Source organism: Ciona robusta, chromosome 10 (assembly GCF_009617815.1).
Source record: "Ciona robusta chromosome 10, ASM961781v2".
Classification (NCBI taxonomy): domain Eukaryota; kingdom Metazoa; phylum Chordata; class Ascidiacea; order Phlebobranchia; family Cionidae; genus Ciona; species Ciona robusta.
In genome coordinates, this window is record NC_143244.1 from 56,141 (window position 1) to 71,928 (window position 15,788).

The window sequence follows — 15,788 nt, forward strand, 5'->3', positions numbered from 1 at the left end:
ATTAATCAAAATTAACAATGATTTTAAACTGTCCCTTCTTATCCTGTGTGTTTTTAAATTTGTAAAATTTCACTTGTTGTGCGGATCGCTAAATAACTCTCCGTGTGTTTTATTATATTTTATGAATTGTTGTCAATTAATAAAGGAATGATAGTACTAATTCGTGGTATCACCCAAAAACCGTCATCTCTTCTGATTTTGGTAATATTTGGCAATATGTGCTTAAAAAGTGTCCCATCTTCCCCCACTCAACTATATATTAAAGGCTATATTCTATAATTTATATATTTACAAAGATGAAGCATTCAATTTACCAAATCCGATAGTTTATGAAATTTCTCTACAATAGTTTAGATACGGTCATAGTAACGATTCAAACATGAGGTCACAGTTATATCTATGATGTAACAAACACTGGTAGTTCTGATGATGAAATATATTTTTTATCAGTTCAAGGTTTGGAATTACATACCAGTGCTTGTTTACAGCAGTACATCATCAATTTAAATCAAATTGACAAAGTTTTAGTTAGAGTGTCAGGTTCACTATCCAGTAAAAGCACATGCGTTCAAACCATATGCAGATCATAATTTACCTTTAATTGATAAATAATAATCTGCATGTTTGATAATCTAACTGAATATTTTCATGGTTCTTACTTTTCCATGTGGAAGTTGTAAGATTTGCATTACATCATCTGGTTGATTTCCATACAATCCCCAATACTTTGACCATCGATCACCATTGATGTCATTCACTGTCAAACCCTAAATAGTTGAAGCAATTAAAACTAGAGTGTCAGATAATATAAAACCAGATATATTGGGTATCATGAGTGCCAATGAAGTTTGTTTTTATGTAAACATTATAGATGTTACTTTGTGACAAATGAAGTTGGAGGTGCATGTCTTACTATGATGTCATACTTCTCAACGTAAAACTAATTATGATGTCATAACACACTGTTTCCCAACCATTGGTACGCGGGGGCATTCCAGGTGGTACACGAGCACCTTATTGTAATTTGCCGATATAGTTTAAATATTGTACAACCCATAAGTGACCATAGGTTGGAACAATGTCTGTTAAGTGTCTTGCCCAAGGACACAGCGCACACAATGATCAGTAATACTATAACACGGCGCTCAGTACTAGTATCGCATCAAGCATCAAACTGGGAACACTTTGGTTGAACACTTTGCAGACGCCTAAACCACTGGGCCAAGTTGCCGGGCCGCAACGAAATTGCTACGCAAGTACAAACACAAAAATAAAAGTTCGGGTACCACTGGTATAACGTTAATTGTATAATAGAGTGGGGAAAGATGGGACACTTTGTCTAACGAGACCCTTTTTTAATTTTCTTTTTACACACATTTTCTTTCCCTATTTAATGATAATAAGGAAAATAATGTTACAGAATTCTTCGACAGTATTATCACGACTTTACAAAACGCGCGTCAAAGCCGATTACTGTTTTTAATTATTAAAATAATATGTTAAATAGAAACAGTATATTTGGACAGGTAAAAAACGCGAAATAGTAAGGTGCTAATTTTGAATGCGCGCTAAACCATAGTAAAGCCGAGAAAATGTTGTAGTTTGCGAGTGTGAATGATTAAACTAGTTTCATGACCTCATAAAAAAACTTGAATATTTCGTACAGTTTAATTTGGTCTCATTAAACTAGTTATATTTTTGTGAAAAAACTGAGATATAAACATGAGGCAAATAGGCAGGGGGCAATGTGAGTTTAATTTGAGATAAAAAAAATATATATATTTCAATTTAGAGTCCCATCTTCCCCCACATTGTAGTTTTGTATGTTTTCATTGCCAAACTTTGAAAGGTTTGCTTTTAATTTAGTAATTTATACCTCAGGGGTGATTTCATTATTCTATGCTGGTATAATAACAAGATAATATATGGAAAATATATTCGAAATTCAGTCATTTGCACTTGGAGATAATTTATAAGAATTGACTTGCGCGAAAAACAGAGCAGTAGTACCCAATTTGATGCAACTAAAAACTTTATCAATAGTTATTATCAATTTTCTGTTATTACAAGTTCATATACATTTGTAGGATACAATATTTATCCATTTATGTTCGAACATTACCCATTGTCGTTCAAACAATATCAATTGTTATGCAATAATATATGTATAGGTAACATGTTAAAAAACACACAAATAAAAAAAGAGTAGAACGCGCAACTGCCCAAAACCGTGATACATTCTTTTTTTCTATTCACGTGACCGCCAACTCCGTCCCCATTTCGCTTCGTCTCCATTGTAAAAGATAGGCGCATAGTGATTTTAGGAGGTTTTAGCTGTTTATTTCAAAAACTACACCAACTATTTAAGTGCATTAGGCCAGTTTAGTTATTTGGTAGGTTGTTTAGGAAATTTAATTACTTTTTTAGGAAATTTAACTTTGTTTAGGAAATTTAATTATTTAATAAATTTGATTAAAAACTTCAGACAAACGGGTTGTTAGAAATATATATATATTAGAAAATAGTTGCTTTACACAATAACTTTAAATTAAGTCAAAAAACGAAGAAAAACTACATAAAACGCCCTGGCTTCCATTGACTACAATAGTAAACGGAAACGACCCGCGAAAAAGAGAGAGTGTATCATGCTCTCTCCTTTGTCGACATTGGAGATGCGCGTTCTATTTTTTTTTATTTCTGTGGTTAAAACTATACTTATAGGGCAAAGAATGTTTAAACTTGATTTTCAAAGTGGACAGTATAAACCGTGTTATTTACGTGTATTCCTAATAATAAATACACTTATTAATTAAAATTAACAATGATTTTAAACTGTCCCATTTTATCCTGTGTGTTTTTGAATTTGTAAAATTTCACCTGTTGTGGAATCGCTAAATAACTCCTCGTGTGTTTTATTATATATTTTATGAATTGTTGTCGATTTTTAACTGCATGATAGTACTAATTCGTGGTATTACCTAAAAACCGCCATGTATTTCTGTTCTGGAAATATTTGGCAATATGTGCTTAAGTGTCCCATCTTCCCCCACTTTATATAAAATAGCTAAGTAAGAATAAGTTGATTAGATAGGAGCGAGATTAAATAACATTCCACTTCTAAGATGAAAATTAAACACACTAACTTGTGGGTTTGTTAGTCGTTCAACAGCTTCATGTAAGATGATAAGATTTTGTGCAGAAAGTTTCGCCTCACTTATTGTTAAGTCACTCACATTAGAAAGACACCGGGCTAACCAGTGTGTAGCATTCTCATCCAGTGTTGCATTGATATCAAGCTGTATCTATAATGACAGATAATATTGTAAAATAAATTAAAACTTTTCAATCATTATTTATACTTTGTTTTGCCGATCCATTATTTTCCTGGATATATCTTCCATGTAGTGGTTCAGGTTCAAGTGATTGGACCAATATAGCAAACCAAGCTTATCCATCACATCAAGATGAGGAAGAAGGGCTTGTGTCGTTGAATCTGTCATCGGCATATTAATGATGTTCAATCTTTTGATCTAAAATAGAAACAACATATTTATGTTGGTTAATATAAAGGTCATTACAGGGATATTGTTTTAATTTCTTTATTTTCATAAAACTATATTTAAATAGAATGAATATAGAGAACGTTTAAATGAAATGCAATTTGCAACACAACAATATAAACACATTATAGTTCAGGCTACCACTTTTTTCTAACGTTCTGATATAAAAATTACTTAGAAATAGGTTACACGCGATACACGCGAGAAATAGGTTACACGCGATGTTAACCCTACAATGCGCACTTGTTTATTTGAACAAAAGGAATTGTTTTTTTTACTCTTTGTTTAAACACTTGATTACGAACAAACATTAAGCCAAGTTTTCCTCTATTCAATGCAACATTCTTCTGACACGTTACATTCTACACGTTGACGCTTATCGGCGAGTTATTTTTATATAACATTAATCTTTAGCACAGGATTGTAGAAATATCCATTTATCAGTGAAAATGTCACCGTCCGGATTTTTTTAATCGTAAGGTAACCTATTTATATTAAAATCTTTTTTACGTTGTTACGTCCGGCCAACAACATACTCTTTGGTTTCTTAGTTCAGTAATCATTGACGACATAAACGTGCGCTCTATTTTAACCGCATCGGTTGCGCTGCGATAACATGGTGGATAGCTAAAATGACGGAACGGTTCGTGCAAACTTTTAATTAAAAAAATGCATTTTCAATACTCGCTCTATCAATTTGGACACAATTCATGTCACATGGAACCTTTATGTAGTTTATTAAAACTGATATTACATTATTAGAATCACGTATATCGGTAGAAACAGTTGAAACATTGGTGCAAGTTTTACGCATGTTCATCGTGGATAATGTAACGATTATTTACGTCATAATAACTTTGACATGCAAAGTTTGCGAATAATTTTTTTACTCCCAATATAATTTTAAGCCAACAATTGTGGATAGTTTAAAAGCAATTCCGATAATGTGAATTTTAATTGGTGCAAATATAAAAACAACAAGTTGTTCGTAGGCACCGCAAGTGAACGAGAGTTTCGAGAATCCCAGTTGCAAGATATTAATTTTAGTTATGTTACACATAAAATATTTTCTTTAAAATGTATGTACACTTGTTATGTTGCACACTTTCAAAATCTAAAAGTTTAAACATTTTATAGTAAAGTGGGGTAAGATGGGACACTAAAGCACATATTGTACAATATTTTCCAAATTCAAAATAGATGTTGGTAATACCACAAATTAGTACTATCATTCCTTTATTAATTGACAACAATTCATAAAATATAATAAAACACACGGAGAGTTATTTAGCGATCCGCACAACAAGTGAAATTTTACAAATTTAAAAACACACAGGATAAGAAGGGACAGTTTAAAATCATTGTTAATTTTGATTAATAAGTGTATTTATTATCAGGAATATACGTAAATAACACGAAATAATACTGTACGCTTTGAAAATTAAGTCTAAACATTCTTTTCCTTGCCCTACTGCTATAGTTTTTAACATGTTACCTATACATTATATTATTGCATAACAATTGGTATTGTTTGAACGACAACAGGCCAAACTTTGAAAAGTTTGCTTTTAAATCAATAATTTATACCTCAGGGGTTATTTAAATATAATATACTAATGTAATAAAAAGATAATATATGGAAAATATATTCGAAATTCAGTCATTTGCACTTGAAGATAATTTACGAGAAGTGGCTTGTGCCAAAAACAGAGCAGCAATACCCAATTTGTAGCAAAAATAAAAACTTTATCAATAGTTATTATCAATTTTCTGTTATTACAAGTTCATATACATTTGTAGGATACAATATTTATCCATTGATGTTCGAACATTACCCATTGTCGTTCAAACAATACCAGTTGTTATACAATAATATTGTGGTGTTTCATTTATAATCAATTTAACTATGTTCTTTATTCGTTCTCAATCCGTCCCCGCTATTGTTTTCCGTGATTTATACCGTCACGACTCGGTGAACCCACGTGTGCGCTTTTTCCTGTAACCTTGCCTTTTCGCTCACCGTTAGTTCCTCGACTGTTCTCTGCAGTCACATTTGGTTCAGGCGACGTGGTAGAACGTACTATTACTCGCAACGCGTGTTTGTGTTGCAATATCTATTTACTTTTATATTTTACATTTCTAACTGTTTTAATTTCCATTCTATTTGAATAAGGTTTTTAAATAAAAAGAACAAATCGATAAACACGATCTCCCAACGCCTCAATGGTGACCCCGACGTGATCTGAACACAAGTCAATTCATCACAAAGATCAAGTGGAAAGAGATGCCCAAGACGCAACCGTCAAGAGAGGGAGCAACCACGAGGTTATAGCATCAATCTCCCGACATTCTGGCCATCAGACCCACAATTATGGATTGCGCAAGTGGAAGCGCAGTTCAACAACAAAAACATTCAGGATCAACGAACAAGGTTTGATCTGGTTGTTGCATCGCTCTCGCCTGAATACGCCGCAGAGGTGCGAGATATCATAATCTCTCCACCTGAAGAATCTCCATTTGATCGATTAAAGGAAGAACTGGTCAATCGCACAACAGTGTCTGAGAGAAAACGGCTCCAACAACTTTTATCTGCCGAAGTATTAGGAGATCGAAAGCCGACACAGTTTCTTCGACACATGAGACAGTTACTTGGCCAAAGTAACGTAGACAGCGCTATTTTAAGTGAACTCTTCTTGCAAAGGCTTCCCGCTAATGTGCGAATGATTTTAAGTGCGAACGAAAGTTTGGCTTTAGAAGATAAGGCCAAGATGGCTGATAGCATTATGGATGTGATTCCATCGTCAGTGAACTCGGTTCTCCATGAGAACCGTGAGAATCAAATCAACGCCCACAAAGAAAAACCTGGTGTTGGTGCTATTTCCTTCGAAGAGAGACTCGATCAAATAATTAGCCGCATCGAGCGTCTGGAAAGCAAATTGAGCGACGCACAGAGGCAACCACGCATCAATTATCGGTACAATTCGCGACGACAAAGTTCCACTTCCCGCGTCAGGCAATTTTCCAAGCAAGGCGAAGTTTGTTGGTATCACCGGAAGTTTGGCGAAAACGCCCACAAATGCGTAGAACCATGTCAACATTCGGGAAACGCAACGAAGAGCAGCCAGTGACGACGTGTGCTGTTCGTAATAGGCAAAGTCGTCTATTTTATGTCTTCGATAAAATTAACGGGTTGAAACTACTCGTCGACACCGGCGCGGCGTTATCTTTGATTCCCCCAACCTCTCAAGAGCGACTACGCGGTGACAATGACAGAGTTCTGTCAGCAGCTAACAACTCTTCAATCGCTGTATTTGGAGAACGGTCACTGACTCTCAACATTGGGTTGCGCCGGCAATTTAAATGGATATTCACGGTAGCAAATGTGCGCCATGCCATTCTAGGAGCGGACTTTTTCACCACTACGGTTTACTGGTGGACATGACTTCTTTGCGACTTATTGACGGCAACACACACCTGTGTGTCAATGGATTGCCCTCAACATTGTCATCAATTAACCCAGCCCTCCTCCCAGCATCAACCAATCCATATGAAGACATTGTACGACAATTTCCAAAGGTAATGCAAACCTCAGCGTACGACGGTGTTGTCAAGCATACCATCACTCATCAAATTTTAACTTCTGGTCCTTCTGTGGTTTCGCGACCAAGAAGATTGGCTCCAGAACGATACAAGGTGGCGCGTCAAGAATTTCAGCACATGCTGGACCTTGGCATCATTCGCGCATCGTCGAGTGATTGGGCTACACCTCTACATATGGTACCGAAGCAAGATAGCAATGATTGGCGGCCCTGCGGAGACTATCGAAAACTCAATGCCATCACCAAAGCTGATCGATATCCAGTACCACATATACAGGACTTTTCGGCATCCCTTCATGGTTCCAACGTTTTCTCCAAAATAGACCTCATTAAAGCGTACTATCAAATTCCGATGCATCCGAACAGCATAGCAAAAACGGCGATTACAACTCCGTTTGGCCTTTTCGAATTCAACCGAATGCCTTTCGGCCTTAGAAATGCAAGCCAAACGTTTCAACGATTCATCGACCAGGTGTTGCGTGGTTTAAACTTTTGTTACGCATATATCGACGATATCCTCGTTGCAAGCAAAACAGAAGAACAACATAAAGAACACCTACGTCAGCTGTTCACCCGTCTTGTGGATTACGATGTTGTGATCAATCCAGCGAAGTGTGTATTTGGAAAAAATGAACTTACATTTCTCGGACACTTGGTCAATCAAGATGGTATCCGTCCTGTACAGAAAAAGGTGGAGGCAATCACACAATTTCCATGTCCATCCTCTAAAAAACAACTGCAACGATTTTTAGGCATGGTCAACTTTTACCACCGTTTTATCACAAACTGCGCACACTTGGTGGCTCCACTGAACAACATGCTGAAAACAACGTCAGCCAAGGGAAAAGCGACTTCATCAGACAAAACGCAGCTAAACTGGGATGATACCACACTAGCGGCGTTCGACAGAGTAAAAGAAGCGTTAGGATCTGCAACTCTACTAAATTATCTGAGACCAGGGGTGCAGATAAGCTTAATGGTGGACGCGTCAAATTTAGCAACAGGAGCGGTGTTGCAACAACATATTCAAAATCAATGGCAACCAATAAGTTTCTTCTCTCGGAAGCTGTCAGACACCGAAACCCGCTACAGCACTTTCGACAAGGAATTACTTGCCATTTATTCTGCCATCATACATTTTCGTCATCTATTGGAGGGACGAGACTTCACCGTGTACACCGACCACAAACCGTTAACTCAGGCTTTATTTGCCAAACCTGAACGCTATTCTCCACGTCAAACACGACATTTGGACCTAATTTCGCAATTCACTAACGACATCCAACACATAAAGGGAGAACAACACGTTGTTGCAGATGTATTGTCTCGACCAAATGTTCACGCCGTGCAATCGCATGACCCCATTATTAATTTTCAGGAGATGGCAAAATTGCAATTACTGGATAAAGAAATACAACATCTTAAGAATCAAAACGTCACTTCTCTCAACATTGTCGACATTCCTTTATCAGCAAGCACATTAAAATTAACATGTGACACTTCCACCAAGAGAAATCGACCAATAGTCCCAAGATCCATGCGCAAAACAATCTTTCACAATCTTCACTCAGCGTCTCATCCTGGAGTCAAGGCAACGCGACAACTCATCACCTCGCGCTACGTATGGCCCAACATACACAAAGATCTAAAGAAATGGACCGATGAGTGCATCCCGTGCCAACGTTCGAAGATTCACCGCCACACGAAAACACCACTTGGAACATTCGACACACCAGACGCAAGATTCAAACATATCCATATGGATATTGTTGGACCGCTGCCTGTTTCGAATGGTTTTCGGTATATATTAACAGGTGTTGATCGTTTTACGCGATGGCCTGAAGCCATACCAATACCTAATATCACAGCAGAGACAATCGCGCGAACATTTTTTAACAATTGGATTTGTCGTTTTGGCGCACCTGCAACCGTCACCACTGACCGCGGTACTCAGTTCGAATCAGAATTGTTCAAACAATTGATGATGCTTACAGGTAGTACCCGTATTCGTACCACAGCGTACCATCCAGCAGCGAACGGTCTGGTAGAGAGAATGCACAGACAATTAAAAGCATCTCTCAAAGCACAAAGCACACCTGAACGGTGGTCCGACAATTTACCACTCGTTCTTTTGGGTTTGCGTACCTCCTTTAAAGAGGACATTAAGTCGACGGCGGCTGAGTTGGTATACGGCACCGTGCTATGTTTACCTGGCGAATTCTTTTCTTCAGTTAATGCTCCCGATACTGACCCAACTTTGTTTATTTCGCAATTGCGTCGTTCCATATGTCAACTACGTGCTACCAAAACTTCGGATCATTCGGTTCGACATGTTTATTTTCCCAAAATGTTAAGTTCATGTTCATATTGTTTTGTTCGCGTTGATGCCGTAAAACGTCCATTGCAACAACCCTATAAGGGGCCATATAAAATTTTAAAACGCAATGACAAACATTACACCTTGGAAGTTAACGGACGCAAACAAACAATAACGATCGACCGTTTAAAACCTGCCTTTTATGAAAATAACTCCCTGGTTTTTCCAACGGATTCCACACCACCTTTACAAATACCTGCACCTGTAACGGTAAAACACAATGTAACCAAGTCCACCGTCCCAGTTGTTGTAACTCGATCTGGGCGAGTTGTGAAGTTTCCCAAACATTTTACTTCTTATAAATGTTCGTAAATGTAGTGCTTGTTTTGTATTTTTTCGTTCCCCGACTCACTGGGGGGGAGTTCTGTGGTGTTTCATTTATAATCAATTTAACTATGTTCTTTATTCGTTCTCAATCCGTCCCCGCTATTGTTTTCCGTGATTTATACCGTCACGACTCGGTGAACCCACGTGTGCGCTTTTTCCTGTAACCTTGCCTTTTCGCTCACCGTTAGTTCCTCGACTGTTCTCTGCAGTCACATTTGGTTCAGGCGACGTGGTAGAACGTACTATTACTCGCAACGCGTGTTTGTGTTGCAATATCTATTTACTTTTATATTTTACATTTCTAACTGTTTTAATTTCCATTCTATTTGAATAAGGTTTTTAAATAAAAAGAACAAATCGATAAACACGATCTCCCAACGCTTCAATATAATGTATAGGTAACATGTTAAAAAAATTAGCAGTAGGGCAAGAAAAAGAATGTTTAAACTTGATTTTCAAAGTGGACAGTATAAATCACATTATTTACGTGTATTCCTAATAATAAATACACTTATTAATCAAAATTAACAATGATTTTGAACTGTCCCTTCTTATCCTGTGTGTTTTTAAATTTGTAAAATTTCACTTGTTGTGCGGATCGATAAATAACTCCTCGTGTGTTTTATTATATTTTATGAATTGTTGTCAATTAATAAAGGAATGATAGTACTAATTCGTGGTATCACCCAAAAACCGTCATCTCTTCTGATTTTGGTAATATTTGGCAATATGTGCTTAAAAAGTGTCCCATCTTCCCCCACTCAACTATATATTAAAGGCTATATTCTATAATTTATATATTTACAAAGATGAAGCATTCAATTTACCAAATCCGATAGTTTTTGAAATTTCTCTACAATAGTTTAGATACGGTCATAGTAACGATTCAAACATGAGGTCACAGTTATATCTATGATGTAACAAACACTGGTAGTTCTGATGATGAAATATATTTTTTATCAGTTCAAGGTTTGGAATTACATACCAGTGCTTGTTTACAGCAGTACATCATCAATTTAAATCAAATTGACAAAGTTTTAGTTAGAGTGTCAGGTTCACTATCCAGTAAAAGCACATGCGTTCAAACCATATGCAGATCATAATTTACCTTTAATTGATAAATAATAATCTGCATGTTTGATAATCTAACTGAATATTTTCATGGTTCTTACTTTTCCAAGTGGAAGTTGTAAGATTTGCATTACATCATCATCTGGTTGATTTTTATACAATCCCCAATACTTTGGCCACCGATCACCACGAATGTCATTCACTGTCAAACCCTAAATAGTTGGAGCAATTAAAACTAGAGTGTCAGATAATATAAAACCAGATATATTGGGTATCATGAATGCCAATGAAGTTTGTTTTTATGTAAACATTATAGATGCCACTTTGTGACAAATGAAGTTGGAGGTGCATGTCTTACTATGATGTCATACTTCTCAACGTAAAACTAATTATGATGTCATAACACACTGTTTCCCAACCATTGGTACGCGGGGGCATTCCAGGTGGTACACGAGCACCTTATTGTAATTTGCCGATATAGTTTAAATATTGTACAACCCATAAGTGACCATAGGTTGGAACAATGTCTGTTAAGTGTCTTGCCCAAGCACACACCACACACAATGATCAGTAATACTATAACACGGCGCTCAGTACTAGTATCGCATCAAGCATCAAACTGGGAACACTTTGGTTGAACACTTTGCAGACGCCTAAACCACTGGGCCAAGTTGCCAGTATTATCACGACTTTACAAAACGCGTGTCAAAGCCGATTACTGTTTTTAATTATTAAAATAATATGTTAAATAGAAACAGTATATTTGGACAGGTAAAAAACGCGAAATAGTAAGGTGCTAATTTTGAATACGCGCTAAACCATAGCAAAGCCGAGAAAATGTTGTAGTTTGCGAGTGTGAATGATTAAACTAGTTTCATGACCTCATAAAAAAACTTGAATATTTCGTACAGTTTAATTTGGTCTCATTAAACTAGTTATATTTTTGTGAAAAAACTGAGATATAAAGATGAGGAAAATAGGCAGGGGGCAATGTGAGTTTAATTTGAGATAAAAAAAATATATATATTTCAATTTAGAGTCCCATCTTCCCCCACATTGTAGTTTTGTATGTTTTCATTGCCAAACTTTGAAAGGTTTGCTTTTAATTTAGTAATTTATACCTCAGGGGTTATTTCATTATTTTATGCTGGTATAATAACAAGATAATATATGGAAAATATATTCGAAATTCAGTCATTTGCACTTGGTGATAATTTATAAGAATTGACTTGCGCGAAAAACAGAGCAGTAGTACCCAATTTGATGCAACTAAAAATTTTATCAATAGTTATTATCAATTTTCTGTTATTACAAGTTCATACACATTTGTAGGATACAATATTTATCCATTTATGTTCGAACATTACCCATTGTCGTTCAAACAATATCAATTGTTATGCAATAATATATGTATAGGTAACATGTTAAAAAACACACAAATAAAAAAAGAGTAGAACGCGCAACTGCCCAAAACCGTGATACATTCTTTTTTTCTATTCACGTGACCGCCAACTCCGTCCCCATTTCGCTTCGTCTCCATTGTAAAAGATAGGCGCATAGTGATTTTAGGAGGTTTTAGCTGTTTATTTCAAAAACTACACCAACTATTTAAGTGCATTAGGCCAGTTTAGTTATTTGGTAGGTTGTTTAGGAAATTTAATTATGTTTAGGAAATTTAACTTTGTTTAGGAAATTTAATTACTTTTTTAGGAAATTTAACTTTGTTTAGGAAATTTAATTATTTAATAAATTTGATTAAAAACTTCAGACAAACGGGTTGTTAGAAATATATATATATTAGAAAATAGTTGCTTTACACTATAACTTTAAATTAAGTCAAAAAACGAAGAAAAACTACATAAAACGCCCTGGCTTCCATTGACTACAATAGTAAACGGAAACGACCCGCGAAAAAGAGAGAGTGTATCATGCTTTCTCCTTTACCGACATTAGAGATGCGCGTTCTATTTTTTTTTATTTCTGTGGTTAAAACTATACTTATAGGGCAAAGAATGTTTAAACTTGATTTTCAAAGTGGACAGTATAAACCGTGTTATTTACGTGTATTCCTAATAATAAATACACTTATTAATTAAAATTAACAATGATTTTAAACTGTCCCATTTTTATCCTGTGTGTTTTTGAATTTGTAAAATTATACCTGTTGTGGAATCGCTAAATAACTCCTCGTGTGTTTTATTATATATTTTATGAATTGTTGTCGATTTTTAACTGCATGATAGTACTAATTCGTGGTATTACCTAAAAACCGCCATGTATTTCTGTTCTGGAAATATTTGGCAATATGTGCTTAAGTGTCCCATCTTCCCCCACTTTACTATACAATAGCTAAGTAAGAATAAATTGATTAGATAGGAGCGAGATTAAATAACATTCCACTTCTAAGATGAAAATTAAACACACTAACTTGTGGGTTTGTTAGTCGTTCAACAGCTTCATGTAAGATGGTACGATTTTGTGCAGAAAGTTTCTCCTCAATTATTGTTAAGTCACTCACATTAGAAAGACACCGGGCTAACCAGTGTGTAGCATTCTCATCCAGTGGTGCATTTATACCAAGCTGTATCTATAATGACAGATAATATTGTAAAATAAATTAAAACTTTTCAATCATTATTTATACTTTGTTTTGCCGATCCATTATTTTCCTGGATATATCTTCCATGTAGTGGTTCAGGTTCAAGTGATTGGACCAATATAGCAAACCAAGCTCATCCATCACATCAAGATGAGGAAGAAGGGCTTGTGTCGTTGAATCTGTCATCGGCATATTAATGATGTTCAATCTTTTGATCTAAAATAGAAACAACATATTTATGTTGGTTAATATAAAGGTCATTACAGGGATATTGTTTTAATTTCTTTATTTTCATAAAACTATATTTAAATAGAATAAATATAGAGAACGTTTAAATGAAATGCAATTTGCAACACAACAATATAAACACACCATAGTTCAGGCTACCACTTTTTTCTAACGTTCTGATATAAAAATTACTTAGAAATAGGTTACACGCGATACACGCGAGAAATAGGTTACACGCGATGTTAACCCTACAATGCGCACTTGTTTATTTGAACAAAAGGAATTGTTTTTTTTACTCTTTGTTTAAACACTTGATTACGAACAAACATTAAGCCAAGTTTTCCTCTATTCAATGCAACAATCTCCTGACACGTTGCATTCTACACGTTGACGCTTATCGGCGAGTTATTTTTATATAACATTAATCTTTAGCACAGGATTGTAGAAATATCCATTTATCAGTGATAATGTCACCGTCCGGATTTTTTTAATCGTAAGGTAACCTATTTATATTAAAATCTTTGTTACGTCCGGCCGACAATATACTACTTTGGTTTCTTAGTTCAGTAATTATTGACGACATAAACGTGCGCTCTATTTTAACCGCATCGGTTGCGCTGCGATAACATGGCGGATAGCTAAAATGACGGAACGGTTCGTGCAAACTTTTAATTAAAAAAATGCATTTTCAATGCTCGCTTTATTAATTTGGTCACAATTCATGTCACATGGAACTTTTATGTAGTTAATTAAAACTGATATTACATTATTAGAATCACGTATATCGGTAGAAACAGTTGAAACATTGGTGCAAGTTTTACGCATGTTCATCGTGGATAATGTAACGATTGTTTACGTCATAATAACTTTCACATGCAAAGTTTGCGAATAATTTTTTTAATCCCAATATAATTTTAAGCCAACAATTGTGGATAGTTTAAAAGCAGGTGAATCCAGATGATGTGAATTTTAATTGGTGCAAATATAAAAACAACAAGTTGTTCGTAGGCACCGCAAGTGAACGAGAGTTTCGTGAATCCCAGTTGCAAGATATTAATTTTAGTTTTTTTTCCTTAAAACAGTTTATTTAAAATGTATAGTATATACACAACCTACAAATTCGAAAACACACAGGATTAGACGGGACAGTTTAAAATCATTGTTAATTTTGATTAATAAGTGTATTTATTATTAGGAATACACGTAAATAGTACGATTTATACTGTCCACTTTGAAAATCAAGTTTAAACATTCTTTTTCTTGCCCTACTGCTATTTTTTTTAACATGTTACCTACATTATATTATTGCATAACAATTGGTATTATTTGAACGACAATGGGTATTGTTCGAACATCAATGGATAAATATTGTATCCTACAAAAGTATATGAACTTGTAATAACAGAAAAATTGATAATAACTGTTAATAAAATTTACTTTTTTCCTACAAATTGGGTATTGCTAAACTGTTTTTTGCACAAGCCACTTATAAATTATTATCAAGTGCAAATGACTGAATTTCGAATATATTTTCCATATATTATCTTTTTATTATATCAGTATATTATATTTGAATAACCCTTGAGATATAAATTATTGATTTAAAAGCAAATCTTAAAAAACTAGCACAGCCGGTTAAATTCGAAGTTGCAGAATACTGCTAATGTAAATATATTTCAATTTACAGTCCCATCTTCCCCCGCATTGTAGTTTTGTATGTTTTCATTCCCAAACTTTGAAAGATTTGCTTTTAATTTAGTAATTTATACTTCAGGGGGTTTTCAACTATAATATAATGATATAGTAAAAAGATAATATTTTGAAAATATATTCGAAATTCAGTCATTTGCACTTGGAGATAATTTATAAGAAGTGGCTTGTGCAAAAAACAGTGTAGTAATACCCAATTTGTGGCAAAAATAAAAACTTTATCAATAGTTACAATCAATTTTCTGATATTACAAGTTCATATACATTTGTAGGATACAATATTTATCAATTGATGTTCAAACAATACCCATTGTTGT

General features: G+C 35.0%; 1 protein-coding gene across 12 annotated transcripts in view; it reads right to left on the bottom strand.

The window, feature by feature from the left end:
- Positions 1 to 15,788, bottom strand: part of LOC149729190 (uncharacterized) — a 40,891-nt gene that overhangs the window by 14,497 nt on the left and 10,606 nt on the right. For 8 of the 12 annotated variants that reach the window (XR_016385854.1, XM_089886803.1, XM_089886804.1 and 5 more), the window contains 6 exons: positions 13,579 to 13,749; positions 13,363 to 13,521; positions 11,036 to 11,146; positions 3,360 to 3,530; positions 3,144 to 3,302; positions 660 to 767 (listed from right to left, as the gene is read on the bottom strand). The exons of 1 other annotated variant lie outside the window; for it this stretch is intronic. Coding sequence is in view for 10 of the 11 variants with exons in the window: in XM_089886803.1 (XP_089742929.1) it covers positions 660 to 767; positions 3,144 to 3,302; positions 3,360 to 3,530; positions 11,036 to 11,146; positions 13,363 to 13,521; positions 13,579 to 13,749 (879 nt within the window). In the remaining variant the exon portion in view is untranslated. The remainder of the gene's footprint in view (positions 1 to 659; positions 768 to 3,143; positions 3,303 to 3,359; positions 3,531 to 11,035; positions 11,147 to 13,362; positions 13,522 to 13,578; positions 13,750 to 15,788) is intronic. 3 more of the 12 variants (XM_089886802.1, XM_089886808.1, XM_089886807.1) reach the window with 3 other exon arrangements.